The sequence below is a fragment of the Harpia harpyja genome, chromosome 16 (assembly GCF_026419915.1).
Source record: "Harpia harpyja isolate bHarHar1 chromosome 16, bHarHar1 primary haplotype, whole genome shotgun sequence".
Lineage (NCBI taxonomy): Eukaryota > Metazoa > Chordata > Aves > Accipitriformes > Accipitridae > Harpia > Harpia harpyja.
In genome coordinates, this window is record NC_068955.1 from 17,876,616 (window position 1) to 17,901,858 (window position 25,243).

General features: G+C 37.5%; 1 protein-coding gene across 4 annotated transcripts in view; it reads right to left on the bottom strand.

Moving 5' to 3' along the window:
* Positions 1–25,243, bottom strand: part of OTOG (otogelin) — a 120,162-nt gene that overhangs the window by 90,342 nt on the left and 4,577 nt on the right. For all 4 annotated transcript variants that reach the window (XR_008238711.1, XM_052811048.1, XM_052811047.1 and 1 more), the window contains exons 5-15: positions 15,715–15,807; positions 15,342–15,496; positions 14,825–14,943; positions 14,223–14,428; positions 12,507–12,637; positions 11,560–11,666; positions 10,579–10,688; positions 9,607–9,732; positions 8,224–8,332; positions 7,345–7,391; positions 6,315–6,460 (exon numbers count right to left, since the gene is read on the bottom strand). Coding sequence is in view for 3 of the 4 variants with exons in the window: in XM_052811048.1 (XP_052667008.1) it covers positions 6,315–6,460; positions 7,345–7,391; positions 8,224–8,332; positions 9,607–9,732; positions 10,579–10,688; positions 11,560–11,666; positions 12,507–12,637; positions 14,223–14,428; positions 14,825–14,943; positions 15,342–15,496; positions 15,715–15,807 (1,349 nt within the window). In the remaining variant the exon portion in view is untranslated. The remainder of the gene's footprint in view (positions 1–6,314; positions 6,461–7,344; positions 7,392–8,223; positions 8,333–9,606; positions 9,733–10,578; positions 10,689–11,559; positions 11,667–12,506; positions 12,638–14,222; positions 14,429–14,824; positions 14,944–15,341; positions 15,497–15,714; positions 15,808–25,243) is intronic.

Genomic DNA, 25,243 nt, shown 5'->3' on the forward strand with positions numbered 1-25,243 from the left:
AAGGCAAACAATAATGAAAGATAGAAGCATCTTGTGAATCATTATTTAAAACAGCATTTAAGTTCATTGTTTCTGAGAGGAGTTGTGGTGTATGTTCATACGCTCCCTGGATGAATATTGATGAAAGAAAGGCAGCATTGTGTCAGCATACAGTATCACAACATCCAACTGGCCCGACTTGCTTATTTTGTTACTACCAGTCCTTATTCTTATTTCTGTTTTGGTTCTCTAAGTCAAAACAATATATAGAAAAAACATGAAAAGGAATATTGCATTTCAGTCTGGATGAAACATAATCCAAAGAAATCCTAGATCAACCTCATTTACCTCACTCTTCAGTGGAACTTAATTGTCAACATTACCAAAAGCAGCTAATTGACTGAAATCCTAAAAAAAGTATTGAGACTCATGTGCTAGAGTTTCACCATATAAAGAAGCTACATGCCCTACACAAGAAAATTTCACAACAGCTTAAATATCAAGAACTGAATGCAAGTTAACTGCTTTCATCAAAATGGAAGTCAACTATAGTACAACACTTGCTCTGTGTTAGTTAGGCTGGATTTTTTTTCCATTCACGATTCTGGTATATCATTTTCAAGTTTCTAAGGAACTCATTAGGGCCTATGCTGATATATAGACAAAAGTTGTTTTTAAACCTTCAGCCATTTTTTTAAACTTTAATTACTTTTAAAGGTGGATGATTCCAATGCAAGACATGAAAGCCCACATGGCCCGTATTTTTTAAACTTCAGCATGAAGAAACACCCAGACAGAAAAGCCTTTAAGACAGCCTAAGAAAAGTCTTAAAGCAAGTCCTGAAACTGGTTGGTACCTAAATGAAGTCCCAAACTACTTAATATTCCTGCACGTTTTATGTTACTGTAGTGATCTTCAACTAGTCACCATACCACGCAGGTAGAAAGCAGCAGAAGTCTGAGGCCTACTGCATATCAAACATTTTCAACATATCACAGTAACAAGTACACCTGTACTAAATAACATGGCAACTAGCCAGATAGATGATTAACACTAGTCAGTTCCTATCAAAGTTTCCAGGCCAGGACTTCCACCTTTCAGAAAAACTACAGGTACTTTGGCTTTCAAAGCCAATAAGGAAAGAATGTTCATTAATGCATGCTTATTAGTCACAGAAGATTACCAGATTTTTCTTAATAGAATGAATTTGATCACTGCTGAATTTTTTAAAAAGAATGTTCTATCTCAGAGAATTAGGTACAGAGGTGAATCGAGAGCTGACTTGAACTTTACCATGTCAGCATCGTGTAATTCACTTTGATACATGCTGAAAGACATCAGAATCACAGTCCACCTTCTACTTCCTCTTTGCTATGGGAAGGAATTAAGTTTCTGCCACTCCTGCTATACTCAAATCTCTTTACTATAGCTTCTAAGGCACCAGCTTATTTACGTTGGCTTAATGTGGCTGGATAAAGTTAAGAGACTGCCTATTCCCTGCCACCTACAAAGGAAAGAGGGAAGCACCCAACTGCTGTTTCTTCTGCTCAGCCTTTCACTGCATGACCTCATAACAGTTTAAAAGGTATTCAAGAACAGTGACAAAAATTGGGTCCAGCCACTTTTGGCACACTATTTGTTCATTTTACTCTCATCTTAATTATGCATCTTCAATGTCTCATAATGTCTTATATACCAAAACATACAAAAACATGTCTGAAATCACTTAGTCAAAGAGCAATCTAGGTCTCACTGGAGGAAATTTCTCATTGATTGGATCTGGCCCTGAGCTGCAGTCCAGAAACATCCAGCAGAGGTGCATGAGGCTGCACTTTCAGTCCCACTGCCTAGAGTGAAGGCATAACTGATGATGAAATATTGAAATGTTAAGCATCTTCAGTGCTGAAAGAGGCACTGAACAAGATTTAGTAAAAAGATCCCTACCTTTGGATAGTCGCACTAACAGCAAAATTACACTGTGAATAGCACCATTCACAGTGCAAACAGATTAGGATGTTCAGTTCAAAGATTTACACTTTTATCCAACTCTCACTGACTTTCACTGGGATTTGCCTAACACAGGGCAAATGTTGCCCTACTCATTGAAAACAATTACTAGAGCTGTAAGGATCTCTGAACACTAGCACATGGCTTTGACAGATGCTGAACTAGCACAGAGCAGATCATCTGTCAGTCCTTCAAGTACCATGGACACACAAGTACACACAGTGGTGTGTACAAACTACATTGAGAGTTTCTCCATGTCTAAATAATAGTGCAAGAGTGATCCTTCACCAACAGTTGAAATGATAAAATGAAACTTGAAAATAGCAAATTATAAAAATAACTGCAGATATTTCATCAGGTCAACCAGCTCTTTTGGACTGATAGTGAAGACAGACATATACATTGTGAAGCCATGCTCTTGTAGCTTATCTTGCTGTCTTGCCTCTTTACTAAGAAATTAGGTTTCTGTGCATATCATTCAGCAACAGTGGCTACAAATAGACAATTTTGTCGACCTTTTAAGAAGCTGAAAATAAAAGAAAATAAAAGAATACGCATAGTGGACCAGAGACAAGAGAACAACCCACCATAGTATATACATTACTACACAATATTGACAAAAGTTTTATTATTCCTTCATGCTGAAACTAAAGGAGAAATTTTGCCTGACAATTATTCTCTGTTCCAATGAACTGTTTCTTTCACAGCACTATCCCTGCCAACTTTCAGCAGGTGTTTTCACAGGAATGGCCATTTCTCTCACTAAACACTTAAAAAAGATTTCTATGTTCAGAAGACCTCATCATACAAACTACAAAGCCAGTGAAGTTGTCACTGAAACTCAGATAAGGTTAAGCTGTGCTGATCACTTGACTGATTCTCCTTCCAAAAAGTGCTTAAACAAAGTTTCACATAATTTTGAAATAACTTGTTGTCTGATGACTGTTTATGTCACCAACTCTAAGGCTCTAGATGACTGGATTCTTTGTGATTCAGAGAGCTAAAAATCTCCCCAGGTATTTTCTTTCTACATTTTTTAATCTACTTGAATAAGATGGGACTGATAAGTTGTTTTTTTTAAAAAAAGCACATAAAATCTCAAACCATCAAGAAATATGAGATACTGCACTACAAATCTTTTAGCCTCCCATTTCAATTCATTAATTTTTATAAATGGGAACAAGATAATGGATGGTGCCTAGGGAACTGTAAAGCAGCACTTCTACCAAGTGGTACCAGCTAGCTGATAGTTAAGACAGTTGAATAGCTGCACTGAAGCCCCACATTCTTGCATTAATAGTACACAAACTGTTCTCACTGTCCTCTCACCACTTGTACACTGATAATTAAATTAGCAGCATGTAGCCCTGCAACACACCACATAAACCTCTGATCACCCAGTTAATGTCCAGAATGCTTCACTCAAACCTCTGTAAAAGGCTATATCTATTAGGGACTGATCAGGTTAGCTTTGCTAAAGGCTAGGTGAAATATGAAGCCCAACATGTAGTAAAAGCCAAGAGAATCTATTTTTTCACCTACAAACCACTTGGACACAGAGACACATTAAGCAAAGTCCCTAAGTCAGGGTGAAGAAGATACAAGAATTACTGCAAGGCTCTTTGCAGTCTCAAAAGTGCTGCAGAAAGCCAACTAATTCAACTGTGACTTCCCCCAACAAAAGTATCGCCACAGCAACTAAACCGAAAGGCACATTTCTGTCTTTTGCAGAGATAAGTGTTCTCTAACACAAAAGGGAATGAGACCCACAATACATATCCTGCACATTGCCATAGCAGATATTTGCTCCAGACCTCTGTTGTCCGTTGACGGGCTTTTCAACAGGTCAGGCTGAAAGGTATCTCACTGTGGGCTTCCACAAAAAGTCAATCATGCCTCAACTTTTATTTGATAAAAAAGCTGCCTACAGTGTTTTTTGGGGGATCCCCTTTGCTTATCTTCAACCATATAGTACAGGACACAGCTTCAACATACAACCACCTTCCTCAAGCTTCTTTGACTGTGCGAAATTCTGAGAATATTACGCTGACTGAACAGACTTATGCCTATGTTGAATGCCTGCATTTATCTTTTGTTTCTCAGCTATTCTATTTTTTTTTTTTCTTCTAGATAATGATACAAACCTAGTCGATGACTCGGGATCCCAAGGTTAGCACAGAATGAAGCCAGCTAAACTCAATGAAATCAGAATAAGCTAAGTGAAATGTGCACTTGAAGTGGGGAATTGTAGCAACGATCAGATATATTGCATCTTGAAACAGTCTCAATCTTCCTATCAACAGGAAATAACTGGCTGGATCACCAGATTCTTCCCAAGCCAAACAACAATGCACACAGAGGTAAAAGCCTAGAAGTTTTTTTAACATGCATGTTCTTTCCAAGATCTCATTTCACAGCCCCCACTGTAACTCTTCTACCTCAAGGAGCTAGAGACTATTAAGAGCATAGCAAAGCAGTCATATTCACAACACAAGAATCTACTTGTTCAACACTGGTAACTTCTACGCCCTGTCACATAACTTCACCTGATGTCCTGGTGCACTTCTCCTAGGAACCATAGAAGAGATAGTAGGACATTTCCTTGCAGATCATCCACTTGGAAAATATATTTGGTCTCTATCTAGTGAAGCTATTTTTCTTGCCTCTCAACTTTTATCACTGAGATGAGAAGGGGACTCCATGTGCTCAGTCTCCCATCTCTTACCTGATTGCAAATAAATCATTTCTATTGTAATAAACTTGTCAATGCCGCTTTAATATGACTTCCTTCTGCTTAAAGGTCTTTTCTGTCACATAGAGAAGTAGGTTTTAATGCACAAGGACAGAACGACTTTACTGAAATATGTCTTTAGAAAGTGTGGCATGACAACTAATATGACCATTTTTATTCTCAGGGAAATCTCAAGTGCACAAACAATATAAGCTGCAGAGAACAATGAATGCAATCATTAGTTTAAAAGGACTTAGAGAATCACACATTTATTTAGAACACAAAGGAAAACTAGTAGAATTAAGTGTAAGTAGTTACCTCCACAGAAGTAAGAAGTAATAGTGCTAAACCTGATTTTATGTGAAGTATCTAACTGCAACAATATTGAAGCTCATCATGCTAAGAACTAAAATTCAGGCCTAACTTACTGTATATGGTCTAGAAATACAGCAAAGAGTCATATTTAAGTCTATACACACTTCAAATATCTGTACAGTTGCTCCTAGGTAAAAATTGTTACACAAGACCATTGGAGACAGAACATAAATCTGACCAAGATATAAAGTTTAACATCTTGCTCCTACAGCAAGTCCAGCAGCTTAATAAGTACGCATCCACAGGAGCATTGTGACCCTAATACAAATGTGGGCCAAATTCTGAGTTCTACATATGCACATAAGGGCAAAGTCAGTGAGAAAAGCCCAACTGCAGAAGACAGCTCAACTCAGTCAACTACACTTCTCACACCACCTATATATGTCTAAGGTCTATTCTAACTTGCCTTAACTTCCTCAAAATTACAAGACCTATCAAGACTGTAGTAAGAATGAAACGCTGTAGTGAAAATCTTACCGGTGTTCTATACCTCACACATACAACATTATAATACATGCTCAGAAATCCATGAACACAACAACAAAGGAAAGAGAATGGGTCTTGGACATAAAGCAGATTAAATATTTAGTGACTTCTGTGTCCAGTATCATAAACTTTCAAATATAAAGTAGGAGCACCCTTAGTATCAGCTACATATATGCACATGCATGTTTGGTTGAAATAAATTATACAACTTAACAACACAGATGCATACATATACCCATATCCGAAAGAGCTGTCCCAAAAGCTATCCAAAATTTTTCATACTGATGTAAGTAAAAGTGAATTTCAAGCTGCAAGAACAAAGCTGAAAGAGAAGTCTATATTCAAGGCACAAAAAAGTCATTCTTCCTTCAAGCAGTAATGAACAGTAGGCTTCTTTTCTGCTGGCTGCAAATCCACAAAGATGGACTTAGAAAGCTCAAGAAAACAAGTCATCATCCAGAGTTTGTTGCATGAACCACCACATGCTATTGAATGAACTCAGTGAACTAGCTAGCATAATCTTTCCTATTTACCGCAAGCAAACATGACAATTTCTGTACAGACTTCCTCTGCACTGTTGCTGAACAACTATTTCATCATTAAGGAAAGTTGTTGCTACTGATTAATTTAAAAATATTCAATTGCAGGTACCTTTCATTTTTTTTTTTAATACTTCCCCTCCCCAATTAATAAACCCTTCAGGATATAAACATTACAAGAAAGTTCTAAGCCTTACCTGTCCACAAGGAGCATTTTGCAAGGATATGGTAAACACTCCAGATGTACGGCTTTTTGCTAGAATATATTGGCAGGTAGCTTGGAAAGTGTATTTGCGCCCATCAAAGGTCATGAAATGAATGTCTCCTGAAACCGAGCATTCAGCTGACAAACAACAAATGACGTATTTAAGTATGTAGAAAAGTCAGTGTACTCTGAACAGTTACTACTGCTGTAGAGTTCATACACTCTGATACATGCTGTAATTTATAAAATTGTATTCATATTATAACCAGGTACTAGGAACGCTGTTAGGAACTGAACCTTACCCTTGCTTTTGTTATGGAGTTCCTACCTGATGACAGGTCAGGATACCCAAACAATTCTTCCCCCAAAAGGAGGCAATAATATGTGTGATCCTTACATTCTGGGTATTTGATTTGTGGCTCCGAAAACTGATTTGCAGAAACATTAAGCACCTCCACAGTTAACTGGTAACTCTGAGACCAGCGCTTGAATCTATTGGCAGCTTTAAGAACCTTGAGGCCATGGGTACCTTTAACATGCAAAATCCTTTTGGCCTTAATCTCTATAGTTGAGCTGCCTATCTGTGAAGTGAGAATAACACCCCTCATTCCAAAGACATATTGTGAAAATAATTAACTGATATTTGTACAATACCTAGATACTACATCACTAGCCGGCAATACTGAGGGGGGGGAAGGCGGGGGGGGAGTAATCTTGCCATAAGTCTGTCAAGTGAAGACTGCAGAGAAACATTTAGTTGAATGACAAGAATGACCAGGTAGTGTCATGTACCAAAGACATTATGGTGATGTATAGGGAGACACGTTACTGCGCTAAGCTGAAAGGCAGACGCCTGCTGTTCAGACCATTTTAATATTTAATCTACTGTGTGTGTAGATGCATTTATATTTAGATAGAAATAAAAATACAAAGTATATAGTGAAATATCACATTAAGATCTAACAGTAATATTTTACTCCAAGAAAAAATTCAGTTATTAAGTATTCAAGACTTTCACATACCTGGACATGTAAGATTTGTACAAATCCACTTTCCTCCAGTGCAAGTGCTGAAATAAAAACAAAAACAAAAAGATTTCACACTTTTTTTTTTGTGAAGTATATATGGCTGTCCCTTCTCTATGAAATGAACGCCAAGTGTCTCGAGTCTCACAAAAGGGTGCAACAGAGCTATGAGAGTCACTAGAATGCCTGGAAGCTGTAGCAAGAACTTGTCACAAGGATATGATCAGGTGAAATTTCATCCATGCATCCAGTAACATTCTTCTTTCTTTTTAGCTCCTTGATAACAATTATAAAAAGTTAAGGATGACTAAAATTGAGAAGAATAAACACAAACAATTTGAATCTTATTACTTTAAAAAAACAGAACTGTTGTGAAGAAGTTGCACATCTGCAAGCTCATTGGTTTTCTTCAATTAAGTTGATCCAATAAAAGGCATTATCTCTTCCTACAAACTTTTCTTTTATAAAATTAACTTAGAAATTCCCAAAACAGCAGCTTAGTGTCATAATGACATTAGGCTCTGTGTCCAAGTGAGACAACACAAACAGGAGACAAAGTAAAGTCAAAGTAATTCTCCTGTTAAGATTTTGAATTTTAGATTCCTTTTAGTTTGAGGCAGAGTTCAAGGTGAAAAGAATACTAAACATTACAGTATTCTCTGCAATATCTGTCATTTGCTCTTATTCCACATTAATAGCTCTATAGCTTCTTTTATCTTTCCCTTCGTTGCAAAACATATACAGAACAACAGTTTTTGTATATAGAAACAGTGAGGACTTATCAACTTCATTCAATTTTTAACTGAAATAGGCCTTAAAGTTGTGTCATGACCATGGAAGGATTAAGTCCACAGCATAAAAAGAAAAATTACTAACCAGTTATTACATTCCTCATAAACTACTGAACCCATTTCAAATAAACTTCCGTGGTAGTCACAAGGACAGTCCATAGGCTTGACACACAATTCATTTTCATAAATTAAGCCTAGAAGAAATAAAACAGCACCAAAAAAAAATGAAATATCTGTACAGATGGCTGATGGCACACTAACAAGTATACCCAAGAACAACATAAATGGTCATGTATGATAATAAACCTTTAGACTATTTAGTAGTCATTTTTGCAGAATACACGTGCATTTGAATTACATTAAATAATTTATATTACATGGACCAAGTCCCTAAATTGCTTGAGATACACTAACAATAGTATGAATAACAAATATTTAATAATGGGTGAGAGGGAGAGGAAACCACCCCCACAAAAAAACCAAAAGCAAACACAAAAACACCAAACCATGCTGCTTTGAGTACCTTTGGCTTCTTTTTTGACACCTTTACAAATCTTTGCCTCTATGTTTTAAGGCACTGTTTGGTCCTTATTTTACTTATAATGGGTTTTTTGCCTTTTTTTTTTTGTTTTTAATTATTCCATTATTAGAGAGCCAGAAGCTAAAAGACTTTACTAGCCTATAAAAGATAAAATACATGACAAAGATGATTATCCTTATAAATCATCAGGGTATGTATAAAAGGCAGGACATGAAGATCCACGGCATAACTTTCTCTGTCCTCTTTTACATAGAATTATGTACCCAGAGAGAAGCCAGTAACAAGGGGAAAACTGGACACCAAAGTATATTTTGGTAATAAGGGTAAAGTTTTGCTATAGGCCACATTGGTAAATACCTTACTTGCCAGAGCCATACAGCAGTGTAAGAATCTCAGTATCAAAACCAGTTTCTGGCCACATGAATGAGTTTTAGCCATGTCACATTTCTGAGCTCTCCTAAGCACTTGACCTTGCAGACATTCTTCTTCAGAAAAAAAGAAAAAAAAAAAAAAACCAAACCAAACAACAAAAAACCCAAACCCATGACACCACACCACAAAACACCCCAACAGAACAACACACCAAAATTACCCCCAAAGAACCCCATGCAGTAACCACCAGAATCAGGAGGATGGCTGCCCTGTCAACAATAGAGCAAACTCCATTTTTAACTCAAATTGTGGAGCCCTATGGCTAGAACATGGATCTGTGTTGAAACCTATTCCCACTTGTTAGAGGAAGGAAAAGGATCTTGTCAGTTATGAGGAAAACAGGGTCATTCATCCACACTCTGTTAGCACTGCGTTTACAAAGAGCTCCTGTGACTGCCTTAATCTAGCCAGGCTATATAGTTATGTAAACTTGGGGGAGAACAATCTGAATGTTATATGGAATCAAATAATACGTATTTGAGAAGCAAAACTTGCCATCTGGACAGTAGCACCCATCAATGCAGGGAAGCTCACTGACAACGCACTGTGATTGTTGACGACATGAAACAGGGCAACAGTTGATGCATTCATTGTAGGTCAAGGGTTCAGCACAGGTAATCACTAAAAACCAGAAACAGGTAGAGAAATGAAAAGGTATTGTGCTACTGCCTCAGGGCTTAAATGGATCGCACATGTTTCTTTCAGGTATTTACTTTTTGGTATGTCAGTTGATTATCTGTTGTCTAGATCAATGAAACAATAACTTTCCTAACACACACACACACACACACACAGAATATACATACATTTGTATTCTGTCCATTAAAGGTGCATTGAGAAGGAATAATCTTAAGTTACACCAAAGAACACTCAGGGAAACTTTCTCACAGCAGAGCTACTTGGATACTCACACCAGCAAAAGAACTGACAGAACATCCATTAAACATTTTTGGAAACATGGGGGAAATCTTCTGTCAGGAATGACAAAGCAGTTTTGGCCCTGTGTTCCAGACAGGCGGAAAAAATAGATGATCTCTTTCAAGCTTACCTTCTGTGACTTCCAAGATGAAGACTTATGCAAGTGTAATTCGAATTTATTTTTAACACTCATGACACACATTTTACGTATCAGAAAGCCATGAAGACTTTGACAATATTTGAAAGAGTAGCTCTATGAAAATACAAATGGTTAATCACCTTAAAGAATCTCTGATGTTTTAGTGAGAAGGTTCTTAAAACATATCCTAGTAAGCTTAGTGCTTTAAATACATTCAGTACAAATCACACATATAAAAAAGAAATTCCATTGCATTTATGTAGCCTTTGACTGAGCCCATAGTTATGCATTCACCAAGAAATATACAAGTTCAAAATCAGAGGAAGCACAAAGAAGTAAAAGTATGAAGAGCACTCTTTTCAAAACACAACTACTAAGCAGTATTTCCAAGTATGAAAGCATCTGCATACCACACTGCTGAAAGTGCATTCGCCATCCATGAAGTGGCTTTCCTGCTTGGGCACATGCTCTGGCATATTCAGTTAATGCTCGACACCAAGTTGCATTATCAACTGCTGACCTTACACAAATAAAAATTGACATATTATTTTCTACCTATATTCAAACATGCAATCATAACCTCATGAATGCTCCTGCATTGCATACAACCATGTTCATTGAATCTACTTTAATAATGTTCTGAAGTACTGCACTGTTTGGCTAGGTTAAAAGTCTTCAATGGATAAGACATTCTGCCACACATGAAGATAGGTCATCAATGTATTTGAGACCTGACGCCAATTTCCTGAATAAATCCATGAAAGCCAGAGATACAGCAGTATAAACAGACTTGAATAAAGGTCTTGATTTTCACAAAAGGAATAACATCCTTCAGAAAACTCACAAGAAGAAAGTGTAAGATTTCTACCAGTGAGTCATCATGGTACAAGAAATGGAAATAATCTTCTCCTCTCCTGTTAATTTAACTAGTCAAAACTGCTTGGATAAGGACCATAGCAGGTCGTGAAATGATAGCATAAATTCAAATAGTTATCAAATTCTTCTTTTCATTGAACTAACACATGGCTTGCAGATGCCAAACTAATCTATTCACTATTACTTTTCATTAAGGTTAGAAATACTAATGACTTTGCACATTCAAAAATCAAACAGATGCCATATTCAAGGGAAGGTACACTAACAAATTATGAAAATATCTGGGCCTGATTTTGGTCATCCTTATACCAAAAAACCAAGAACAACTCCACAGAAATTTCTGGTAGTAAAACTAGAACAAGTGAGAAAAGCAAGATAATAACAGAACGTTAGAAAAAACCTGATATGCAGAAAAGGACACACATTAGTTCTGTTAACATTTACAATTCATTCTCATGATAGAAGGACAATGTTTTTTATAACAGCTTTGGAATTACACAAAAACATTCACTTACATGCAAAGATCATTGGTGCAGCTTGCCATAAAAGGAAGAGGACTCACGTATTCATGACATTGTTCAAACGGGGGATATAACAGGATATTACACAGAGTATATGCCCTCTGTAATGAATAAGATAGCTGTTGTGAAGAGACGGTTTTCAAAAATAGACCTAACCAGAATACAATACTATGGAAAATCAGAACAGACATCTCAGTCTGTGACTAGGAATCACTTTCCACTGATCAGCTAGAAGCAGTGGCTAGCAACATATTGCTCTCCATACCAGAGTATTCATAACATTGAATCTTTTATCCAAGGTCATACCCAATAGTAGTAAAACATACCCTTTCCCCAAGAAAGGCATAGACCATGTTGCAGCTAAGCCCAGACAACCTAAAATAGTCTTCGTTTTAGTTAAATTACACAGTAAAAGGCAACAGAAATAAAACATACCTGGCATCAGCTTTAGTTTCAAAGCACTTCATTTCAGGGCTATATCTTGAAAATATTACTTAAAAGGAAAAACTACTTCAATGTGATGGACAAAAGAAACAATAACTTTTTTTTTTAAACGCTGGCAAATTAACTGTGCTCTCATTCCATTTTTGCCTGCCTGCTTCTTTCTATCCTTCCTAAGGGAAAGAATGGGAACCAGCTCTAGAATGCACTCCTATTTTACAACTTTTCACTCATTCAGCCCCAGATTCAAACACTTCTATTGGCTGCTATGCAGACAAGATAACATTTGAAAAGATCAAAAATTAAATTATAAACTCATACAGAAGAAAAGTAGGGGGAAAAGGAGGGGACAAGGGAAGCTCTGCCACAGCTACCATTTTAATCCACTTCTTCAAAGAAGAACTGAGAATATTTCCAGCCTCCTTCAAAGTGTTAAGTCAAATTCTCACTCTAATTAGAATCACCAACTACTGTAATAATCCTTTTGTGTTGATCCAAACCTGTAGAGATTCATGGGTTTGTGTCAAGCAGGGTGGTTCATTGAGAAGAGATTTATCCCAATTGGGTGTTCCTTGTGGAGGGTTTTCCTGCCAACTCTCTACGAATTCTGTTACATCATCTGTCAGTTTTCCTAAACAAGACACACACACACAGAGTCACTCAGTGATTTTGAAGAACAACATTTCTATAGGATTTCCCACAGAAACATCTCAATAATCAAAACATCACATTAAGAAGAGAGCACCAAACCCTTACTACAACTAAATCAATCAGCTGTTAGTCTGAAGACAATCTGATCCTTTTACAAAACAAACAAACAAATAAACTTTTAAAAGTGACTATAGTAGGAAGGCTTTAGAATGGCAGAAAGAAGCTTACTCGTGATTTAGGAAGGATGGGCTTTAGGGAGCAGGACTGTGCCTGCCACAGTCTTTGAATGGAAGAAAGGAAAGAAAAGCTAAAGTAACCTGTATATACATAGGTCTATGCTGCTACTTTATGTGAAACTTCCAGAGAGTCTAAAACCCAAGAAAGATAAGGCATTCCTGGGTCACTGCAAGGGTACAAAATAATTGTATACATTAACCAAGTAAAGGTGTGACTTTTTCACATAAGTAGAAATGTCCACACTAGCTTTAAACTAGTTAAGAAAGATATTATCTATCATAGACAAGTGGTGACATGGATTACTACTTGGATTACCCATGAATGCATATCTTGCCATGTCTTTCTTACTACTGCTCCCTAAGCTAATTGGATAAAGCTAGTATGCAGCGTATTGACTTGTGCTACAATCACAGCTTTATGTGACTGAAATACCCTGAGAAAGGTGAGAAGATATAGGAAAATCTCTGAGGGCAACGAGGACAATGAGCTACTGAACTTGGCATTTAGATTTATTGAGCAAACTATTCAATGGGGCCTAAGAGCCGATATTAGTGCAGGACTGATGCTTTCTAAAATTGAGTAGCACACTTAAACAACAGAGGAAACCTACTACATACTGTACTCTGAGCTCAGAAGTAGTACTCTACAGAAATACCCTAATTTTAAAGAAAGGGAGCAAAGAGTTAAACAGCCCAAAGCAATGATTTCCAGAAGTTTTTATCACCTAACTTGAGATAACTTTCAAGAGGCCTTATTTTTTCCCCTGGTTCTTTTTATTTTAGAAGTCTTCACTCAGTATTTATTCAAAGCAAAGATTCTTGGAAGTATCTGAAGTTAGTATTCAAGGATCACTGGTCACTTCTGAAAGCGTTAGCATAAATGAAGTGCCAGATCAAATGAGATATGGCAATCCTAATTGATTTGATTTACTAATTAAAATTATCAATTTATTTCCAATAGCAGTATCTCAGGCTTCCACAGGCTCCTATATAAAATTGCTAAGAGGACAGTAAACATTTAAAAGTAGATTTTACCTTTCAAGTCCTAGGAAACTGAAGTGCAAATACCGTTGTAGGTGATGGAGTAAGACAGCTTTTTGTCATGCTTTTTAAAGATCTTCCTCCCCAGAACCCCATCTATATTGAAATTGGCCCTCTTCACTAACAATATCATCTACCAGAAGTATTTCTGTATCATATTTTCCCTTTCAAAAGGTGTCCATCTTATATTCAATTAGTATTACCATTAAAAACTAAGCAAAGTTACATTCGGTTTACCTGAAAAAAAAAACCTGTATTAACAGAAGAGGAAGTATTTTAAATACTCACCATAACTAGTTTCAAGATCATCCTGCAGGACAGCATTATTGTTTCCACACAGTCCATGTGTTTTACCCAGGTACTCTGGTGCCATTTTGATATACACTGCAGACGTACCATCCCAAGCCAGAGTAAAGGCGTACTGGTGCCTGACTAGAAAGTATCCAGCTAGCTTCTGGATGTGTAAGTTTCCAATAACATAAGGTAACTGTACTCTGAGAAATGAGACATAATGAAAAACAAATTTACATGAGAAAATATCACTATTATAAATAAATTACTTGCTGATTTAATGACTTCCTCATACATCTGAAAATCCCGGATATAAATATTGAGTAATTCCACTAAAAAAAAGATGAAATTACAAATAAAAGCAAAAAATCAAAGGATCAATGTCAATGGTTATGCTTAATACTATGTACCACTCATTTAGGTATCACCTTCCTCAGACACTACTCTGTAGATGGGGAGTAACTATTACAGCTGTGGTCTGGATAGCTTTTTTTAAGCTACCAACAAGTGAGTGATCTAGTTTACATCTCTGTTATCAAATTGGTATCATGAGATCAGTTCCAGTGCAACTACAGCATCAGAAACATGAGTGCAATTACCCAAATCCTTTATAGGTGACTTCACTGCTCATCTTAATCTCTTCATCTCCAGAAAAGAATAAACTAATGGACCTTTTGCAGGAGTAAGGAGAAGAATGGCACTCAGGATCATTATTCACCTGCCAAATAAAATTACTAGCATCAAAGTCAAGATTTAAATCAAACTCTTCGTAATCCACGTTACACAACTAATACTCCCAATCCCACAATCCTACCCTTGGCATGTGAACAAGTAGTTTGGTCCCACTCTTGCCCAAAAACCTGAGTACAATTAGCAGTCTTTTTAGAGCAGTCTTTTCACAGCAGCCAGGTTTTCAAAGTACACACATCAGTTTCCTTCCAGCTATTTACATTTTGTGCTATAGTAACTGGTAGCCCACATTACACTACAATTAAATTTAGACTACATTCTAGAACCCCATACTATCATCACAAGTTACTTTTAATTTCTAAATGTTAATGCATTACTAGCAATATCAACAACAGCTAAGATGAACATAGAAGTACAGTCCCCTACCTGTATGGAAAACCTCTGTTCATCTAATTCAGTATGTCTCACAAGGGCATATGTGGATTTCCCAGAAAAATAATAATAGAGTCCATCGAAAGTTTCAAAATTATATTGACCCCATGTTCTGCATATATGATCTCTTTCAGCACCTGTATTATACACTAACAAAAGAAGAGTCACTTGAGAAGTACCACTGGTTTTTGGATTCAATCTGTAGTTGAGATGTATGTATGCGATATGCTATGAAATATCACCACAGAAAAGAGAGGGAAAAATACTAGGGCATGAAGGAAGTTTTAGGCAGAGGGTAGTCATTCTTGTAGCTGTGGGAACCCAAGTACAATCCCAGAAACCCGGTTAGTTCTCTCTCTTTACACACCTGTCTGGCATCTTGGTCCAGTTGCATTGAATCGACTGCAGTTGCAGAGCTCTCTGTAGACACACTCACCTCCATTAAAACATGTCAACAAATCTGAGTGGAAAAAACAAAGCATGTTAAAAATAAATTATGATAGTTTTCATTCTTAAGACCCAGTTTTGTCACCAAATGTAACTTCATTAATGACAGGAGATGCTGGCTTAGCATTTAAACGTTCAGGAGAATCCTCACAAACAGGAAACATACTGGAAAAACTTCATCTCAAGAATTACAACCAGATGAAGTAAATCTATTGCTCATTTAGAGAAGGCAATCAAAACGGCTGTGATATCTGTTAGTCTGACATGTTTTTAGTCCCCTGAGCAATGAATAGAGGAAATGAACAAGTATTACACAACAAAAAAGCATGGTGCCTAAACCCTTATATAAACAACTGCTACAAGTAACACTGTATGGGTAAACTCTACCAGGATGAGAGTATACTACCCTAGAAACACAAATGTTGATATCCCAGCTGTAAATCTTTCAGCTGCCCGCCCTCTTTCCATCTTACAACTTCCAAGTCTACCAACCACAAACACTTTCCATAAAGACACAGACCACTGCTCTTTTTTCTAATTTTATTAGAGACAAACTTTTAAGAAAGGAAAAATCTAATGCTTAAGTATAGTAAGCCTACTGTAGAGAAAGCAAGCTCCCTAACTTGCAGTGATAGGTTTGGGGGAGGGAGGTGTTGGGTTTTTTTTTTTTTTTTACTTTTTTTTTTTCCCCTGGGAAGATCCCCATTAAAATCTGACAAAAGTTTTCACAGTCTAAAGAAAGATGTGCACAAGCAGAAACGAAGCTTCTTGCTACAAAGTTTAGACTCTTTGATTAAATGCTTTTCTAACAATTGTGATATATTCACTTATTTTGCTAATACTTGATCTTTTAAAGTTTAAGTCTCTTTAGGAAAGCATTTGAATTTTAATAATTGAGTATTATGCAATCATAGTAAATTTTGTGTTTGGAGAACAGAAACTAGAGATTGTATTTGTTGCAGACAAGCAGACAAGTTGCTCACAAGAAACTATTTCAGGAAGAGACAAACTGAAGACTCAGCCTTCTTGTTTTCTTTACCTCTATAAACACATCATTCTTGAAAAAAAAAAATCATATATAAGATTATTTTAAGTGCTGTCCTGAAAACCAGAATTCACAAAAAAAGATCTTTTCTCCTATTTCAGTAAAACCCTTGCTTATGAAATATCTAGTCATCAGTAGCATACACAAAAGTCCTAACACACTGAGATTACCTTCAGGCTTTTGAGAAAGCTTTGCTAAAGAGGGTTTGAAGCCCTGCTGATGCAGGCAAAATAAAGCCAGGTCCACTTCTGACAATCTGAATAAACTCTACAATTGATATAGTCTTGACAGAATTAAACTTCAGAGGAAAGCCTTCTAGGTTACAGACCACTGTTTTATGATTTCATGGGTCACACCATCTTTAGGTTTTGTTCTCACTATTGGTATTCGCTAAACATACATGAAAAACACCAACATCAATAGTAGATTCTGAACTACTTTACAGAATGGTTGAAATGTTTTTTTATAAACTGACTGCAAGGAAACAAATATTTTCTAACAAGTCACAAGTTGATCATTGACATCTTTCTGCCATTACATGGATGCTGAACTCTTGATTCCAGCAATAGCAACAAAAAAATCAATCCATTTCAAAGGGTGTTTTCTCCCTACTTTTTCTCCCCTCTTCCAGAAGCTCATTTTATTGATGTCTTACCAATACCAGTTTCCTACCAACACCTTTTATAGCACATATTTAGTTTGTTTTGCCATCAATAGAAGCACCATTACAGAAGCCAGTGAGCCATACCCTCTTACTGAAGAGCTTTAAGTACACTAAAATAATACAAAAGCAAGCTACATGTGGAGTGTATCCTGTGAGTGTATCCCAGCCAAAAATTACTAAACCTGTTAACAGTCAGAAACAGCGTTTTTAACAAGACACTACAAACACTCTCCAGCTTCCTTTTAAGCCCCTACTTTAACCTGAGTAAGACTTCAGAATGCCTCTTAAAAACCTCACCTGGTTTACAACTGTAACTACTACAGAATTGCTTTCAGATGTACACACCAAGCAACTGTGCATCCAACATTTAATTCACATGCAAACTCTTGTCAGAATTCATGGATTGAATGCTGTTAAGACTTTGCCTCTTCTGAGGCTACCGCAAACATCATCACCAGCTGTTTTACCAAAGTAGGGTCAATGTAGAAGTTTAATGAGGAAAAGGGTCATATTTAAAGTTCATTCTGCTTTGTGAGATCCTAGGAACTTAGAAAAAAGAGGCTCTGTGCTAACAACGGGCTATAATGCTAGAATGAGGAAGACTTCAAGAAACCTATGGTGTACCATAACTTAAAAAAAAAAAAAAAAAGCTTAAACATTCATTTACTTTAGGCCATGTGATTTTACAAAATATTATCTTCAGTTACAAGTTTACAGAACCCTTGCTTACTGAGTTCTGCCAAAATTTGTCAGTACAGTTTATTGGTGTTTATATGGCCGTTTCCATTTGCAAAAACATTATAAATACTAATTACTTATATGATGACTTTTAAAAATATCTGAATGATTAATTTTGATACCTTTGTTTTCAACACATACAAGCCCCCCTCCCCCCCCCCCCAAAAAAGAGGCCATGCTGAAAAGAACAGGGCAGGTAGACCAAGTAAAAGAGAACACCCCTTTGCCTAGCTAGCCCACATACACAGCTCCTTTCGCTGCCTGGCCAGCATTAGTTCAATTTAAAAACTAATACTAGCACCATGTAGAAAGGTCCCTACTTATTCTGACTAAGCCATCTCATTTACATACTCACAGTAACCAATCTTGTCACTAATGCAAAAGCCTTATTCCTGTTGTCATGCAAGGCAGACATTGATCTCTTTCATCTTGAGTGGTGCGAGACCTGTTTAATCAGAGCTTAAGTCTCTGTTCTTTGCTTCTCTAAGATTATGCCCTATTGCCTGTCCAGTTACAATGACCTGCAATTAGACTGCAAGTCATGTTCCTCTTTGCTGTAGAGGAAGTTAGTCCCCTTTTGATTTTCCGGTTGAACGATTCCCCTTTAAGCATGGCTCAAGTAACCTGCTTCAAGCCACATTAATTCAGATTGTGCACACAGTCAGCTGATCTGGGGACCCCTGCTGTCACTGGGAAGGATCTCCCTTGCTCCCTTTTACAGAGAAAGGGCATTAGTCAAATCTGACTTGGAAGTCAAATGACTCAATGATGAGCATTTTCCTCTTTATGAAGTTCTCTTCTGTCTGTGCATGTATGATTCTAACAAAACATCTGTGGTGGGTTGACCCTGGCTGGACACCAGGTGCCCACCAAAGCTGCTCTATCACTCCCCTCTTCAGCTGGACAAGGGAGAGAAAATGTAATAAAGGCTCATGGGTCAAGATGAGGACAGGGAGAGATCACTCACCAATTCCTGTCACAGGCAAAACAGACTCAACTTGGGGAAATTAACTTAATTAATCTGCCAGTCAAATCAGAGTAGGGCAATGAGAGATAAAACCAAATCTTAAAACATCTTCCCCCCACCCCTCCCTTCTTCCCAGGCTCAACTCCACTCCCAATTTTCTCCACCTCCTCCTCTGCAGCAGCACAGGGGAACAGGGAATGGGGGTTGTGGTCAGTTCATCACAGGTTGCCTCTGCCACTCCTTCCTCCTCAGGGGCAGGACTCCTCACTCTCTTCCCCTGCTGCAACGTGGGGTCCCTCCCACAGGAGACAGCTCTCCTCAAACTTCTCCAAAGCAAGTCCTTCCCACAGGCTGCAGTTCTTCACAAACTGCTCCAGTATGGGTCCCTTCCACAGGGTGCAGTCCTTCAGGAACAGACTGCTCCAGTGTGGGTCCCCTGCAGGGTCACAAGTCCTGCCAGCAAACCTGCTCCAGCCTGGGCTCCTCTCTTCATGGGTCCAGAGGTCCTGCCAGGAGCCTGCTCCAGCACAGGCTTCCCACGGGGTCACAGCCTCCTTCAGGGGCATCCACCTGCTCCGGCATGGGGTCCTCCATAGGCTGCCGGTGGATATCTGCTCCACCATGGACCTCCATGGGCTGCAGGGGGACAGCCTGCCTCACCATGGCCTTACCCACCACGGGCTGCAGGGGAATCTCTGCTCCAGCACATGGAGCACCTCCTCCCCCTCCTTCTTCACCGAGCTTGGTATCTGCAGGGTTGTTTCTCTCACATATTCTCATTCCTCCCTCCAGCTGAAGTTGCTGTTGCACAGCAACTTTTTCCCCTTCTTAAATATGTTATCACAGAGGTGCTACCACCATCGCTCACGGGCTTGGCCTTGGCCAGCGGCGGGTCTGTCTCAGAGCCGGCTGGCATTTGCTCTATCAGACATAAGGGGAAGCTTCTAGCAGCTTCTCACAGAAGCCACCCCTGTAGCCCCCCGCTACCAAAACCTTGCCACGCAAACCCAATACAACAGAATAAACCTAGCTCTTCTATTTGCTTATATCTCTTTTTACATCACTGTAGTTATCTTTCCTTACACTGCACAGAAGAGCTCTGTGTACAAATGTCGTGGTTTAACCAGGTAATGAGAGGAATAGTGTTGATTCAGATTACATTTAGTGATCTTACTGCTGCAAACAACGTGGCCTCCTTAAATCATCCAGTTCTGCTCAATTAACACAGAAATACTTCCTCAGGTATCCAGAGTAAACATCCTATAACAAAGGGTTCACTCTGATCTTTGTCATTAAAGGAATACAAGCTCCCTAAATAAGCTAACCCATACGATCCTTTCACAAGTTTAGGTCTCTCCTAGGGACATGAGAAATATTGTAAAACCTGCAGAAAGGGAATAAACATCAAGATTAAGCAAAGGTTAAAATTAGGAAAGGTTATGGAAGAACATTGTGTCCTTCATTTACCTGAAAGAGACCTCTATTAAAAAGTCCTTAGCTCCTCTTTTTCCTTTGACATTATGCCAGTTAAGTACATTGGGTTGGAATCTGAAATTGAAAACTGGTGATACTTTTCTAGCAGAAAGTAGTAGGCCTAAGTAACATGTTTCAACTCACATAAGTAATAATGTGATTTCTAACCAATGATGCCATTACAACCGGCAAGCCACTCCGATAGTATGACCATTGTTGCAAAGAAGCAACTTGTCTCGAATTCCTTCTTTATTGGACAGGGTGAAGACTTGGGATCATCTTATAACCCAGGTCTGAATTCTTCTCTGCTCCTCTCATTGCTTAAATACTCTAACCACCTGGTAACTACTGAATAGACTGCAACCCCACTCAGTATGTAGATAGGGTTATTTTAGTCCCTTGGGCACCCGGACCTCCAATTAGTTCATCCCCCTTCTTAATTCTTCAGTGCCAGGCAGCAAGAGCCTTCAGGCCAGAGCTGGCACCCTATAAGCAGTAGCAGAACCTCATGCCCATTATTTATCACAGCCTTTGAAAAAATGAGACTCTAATCTAGCCTGGGTGCATTTCATTGCAAGTGTTTCTGGAGATGTGTCCAAGCTTCACAGAGGTGATTACTGCTGTTGCTCTCTGAAAAGAAATGCTTTAATAGCATCATGTAGACCTGATAAGAGGAAGTTCCAAAACCCATTGTGAAATACAGTACAGTCCCACCCAACTCTGGTTGACCTTTCAAATGTTCTTCACCTGGGCTCCAAGCACAAGTTCTGCCAATTTCATATGATAACTGTTGAAAGGCATCTTGCATCTTCATCAAAATAAGCATTTATTTTGAAACATTATTATAGATGCAATATATTTTGTGTGTTTGTATCTATGATATTGTGCCCACTTAGTTTATTATGCTTTCTTACATTACTACTTCTCTAATGAGTACTTAAGATCTCTTGAACTTATTTCAGTTACAAATCAACTATCTGTCCAGGTTTGCTCATCCATGATTTGTTCTTCTGATCTTCTAACATTTATTAGGAGTAAAATTAGTATAGCTGAAAGTAATTTGTATAATATGAAGCCCCTCATCATGACACGAGATACAGTCACTAAAGAACAGCTCTACTCTTGGAGCACAAAGAGGTAACTGCAAAGAAAGCATGTATCTGCATCCCACACAAAAGTTAAGATACTAAATCAGAGACATCTAAATTAAATTTTTTTCACAAAGTAAAAGCAAGCCAATACATTCAAGAACATGTCTGACTACTCAAATTACCATGCACATCAACTTTGAAATATTTGATTTCTGTTTTAACCATCACGTCAATCCAGTTGCTCCAACTGAATTTTGACCTCATTGTAATACACCATTATCATCAACACACTATTAATTCTTGAAGATTTGTGACTGACATGGACCTTCCTACAGGTATTTTTCTGTACAACATTAAGCACTTCCTAGTGTTGGAATTCTGGTTTTTGCTACTGTTTTTTAAGACATGGCATGAAAAATTTGTTTAATGCAAATCACTCAAGTCAGGTTTCCTTTCAGGATATTTATTATTAGATCCACTTGGAGAGAAAAGTTGAAGTGTGCAAGATTAATTTAGAGATCTGAAAGCGATCAAGTTTTACTTAAGCTAGGCAGGTACAAGGTCCAGCCCGTTCCCTCAGTTCTTATGATTCTGCCTATTCACCAACTTTGGCCCAAACAGTTTCAGAGCTCCAGAGTCATTTGCAGAAACAGACAACGACTTTACAGTTTTCAGGATTCTTTAAAAGATGACACATTTTAAAGATGACACATTTTAAAGATGACACATTTTAAAGATGACACATTTTAAAGATGACACATTTTAAAAGCTTTATGCAAGTGTAGAAGAGAGGTCTGCCCGAATGTTATCAAACTACTAAAAAAATCAATAATTAAAAAAAAAAAAAAAAATCAGCAAATTTTATTCCAAAATGGAAAAGTGAAAAAACAAAGCAGTTTGGGATAAGAATTTGCAAGAAACATCAACTAGGACCTATAGCCATGCATAAAAGAATAGAAAGTATGCTTAAAATTGAATATTTAAGCTTTTGCTGTCGACATTCTTGAAATTTTATATTTTGTAACTATGCGTAATTTCCATTGCACACTTTCTCTAGAAAGTTTTCAGGTGTTCTTTTGACTATGAGAGAACTAATACAACAACTATTTCTTGCATTGCCTTTTATCCTTCAACTTCATAGTCTTTGAAAGCATCTGCCTGTAACAGCACAAGTTTTCTGTGGCATACAGGCAGGCTTCAACAGTATGCAGTACAGCCTTAAAACGAGGACAAAGATCTCATTACACTAGGATGTAAAATTTTCCTTTTTGAGATTGAGGTGAATGAGTAGGATGTAATTTTAATCCTTCAATACTAAGAGCCTTCCAGTTAGCTGCAGATTTTCTGCTCTGGTGCATGTCTTCAAATCAGCACACATATTGTAAGGGACAAGTATCTTCTATAGTAATGGTGACTTTAAACATTGAAGACTCACGCCTGCCACAGCATTTCAACACAACAAAATTTGAAGTGTTTAGCCTGTTAGGAATTTTCAGCAGTAGTTTGAAACTTACTTCCAGAAAGCATTTCTTTTTCCTGTCGCAGGTTCTTAATATGCTTTAGCTCTGGAGTTTTTTGTTTGGGTTTTTTGGTTGTTTGGTTTGGTTTTTTTAAGTTTGCATGAAAAACAGATTGGTATGGAAGGAAGTTACAAGTTTAACAACTATGTAAACTACACCTTAACTGCTGTCAATTATTCTGACAAACATTTCAAAACTCAAATCCCATATCCCCTGGGTACAAGAAACTAACACAAAAGTTTATTTCCTGGCATTTACTTGTACTATACCAACTTTTTTGTTCTGTTGACATAAGAGACATTACCTTGCTTTCTAAACTACTTTCAGATGACTAACATAACACAAAGGTAAAAAGATCTATTGCACAATAAATCATGCACCCGTCATACAAAGTTCCACACAAAACACATTGGTTTATCTATATATACAGAGTTATAGGAAGCAAGAAAAAATGTTATTGCAACAAGAACTGACTAATAGGATGAAATATAAGTCCGTTATAATCACAGTTTTCTAAGCATGTTATCGAAAAATTTTCATAGAGACATCACTAACCTGGAAAAAGATGATGATAACCTACCTTGCTGGTTTAAAATAAATTTAAAAAAAAAAAAAAAAAAAAAAAAGCTGTACTATTTCATGTATCCCCAGATTGGTGCAAACTCCAGTCCATGGACAGAGCTATAGCAGCTTGCATCTCTCTTCAAATAAGAAGGGCCAAAACAAAATTATTGTTCTAAGCATTTAGAGTGTGTTACTGAAACTCTTGCACAAAGCAGATCAGGTTGTTCTTTTGTTTTGTTTTTAATATATATTTTGCACACAGGCAATGATGGATTCCACTTCCCACACAGAGTTTACTAGGATCTAAAGAGAAAACTTCCAAGTCTAGGTATTCAACTGTTTAAACAGTTTAATAATCTGAGTTAGAAACAAGCCAGGAAGTTTACCCTATCACATCTGCAGAGGGCAATGAAACCTAATTCTTGCCATCATAACTACATCCTCCTTTAAAATCTTAGACATGTGATGAGTTAGCATGAGATACTTGCTACCCATTTCATTCTCCCTCCTTCTAGATTCGTTCTTCCCTTCCTTAAATATTATGCCTATTTAAAAAGCAATAAACTTGCACATAAACCCCTTTCAAGAGTTGTTCTAGTAGCACAATGCATCTTAAAAGTCTTTTTTCTAGCTGGTTGCTCTTAAGCAGAACATGAAACCCACTAGTCCCACTAAAGGGATTTTCACTTTGCAAAAAATAACCCAGGGAACTAAACAATTCTTATGACAACAAATTTCTCAGCACAATTTGCACAACTTTTTGGAAGCTGCTTTATTCAGTTAAAAAAAAAATAGAGCTAAGGAAAGAACTACTTCTTGGTCAATAAGCTGGTGCAACCCTCAAAAGCAGAGGGAGTTTTACTGGTATAGACTGCTATATTTGTAGAGCAATTTTGTCATACACTATATATATATGATTTTTTCATATACTGAAGAGGTTCATAGGTAATAGTTTTTATTTGAGTAGTATTATGCTTCTCTAAACCCTTCTATTATTCCTCTACATTCAGATAACACACTTCTCAAAAGCTCCTGAAAACAATATGTATTAAAGAAATTAAAAGCTTTTGGAGATGACACAACCCTAATCACAATTTATAAGAGTCCAGTCCACACATCAGTCTTGCATTTTGTGCTATAAAGCAGACAATGCAAACCCAGACTATTCACTATTAGGTAGATCCCATGTCCAATGCCAGCAGTCAGGCTGACTGAAGAAAAACTAGAGATTTTGCATCACTAACTAAAATTACTCTGAATTACTTTGCCTCATGTTTCTCCTTGACAAGCACGACACAGCCTCTACAGAAAAGCTAACACAGAGGATCTCTACCCTTGAGCAAAGAGATTTAAGCCTGTCCACTGCTGAAAATAAAATGAACCAAAA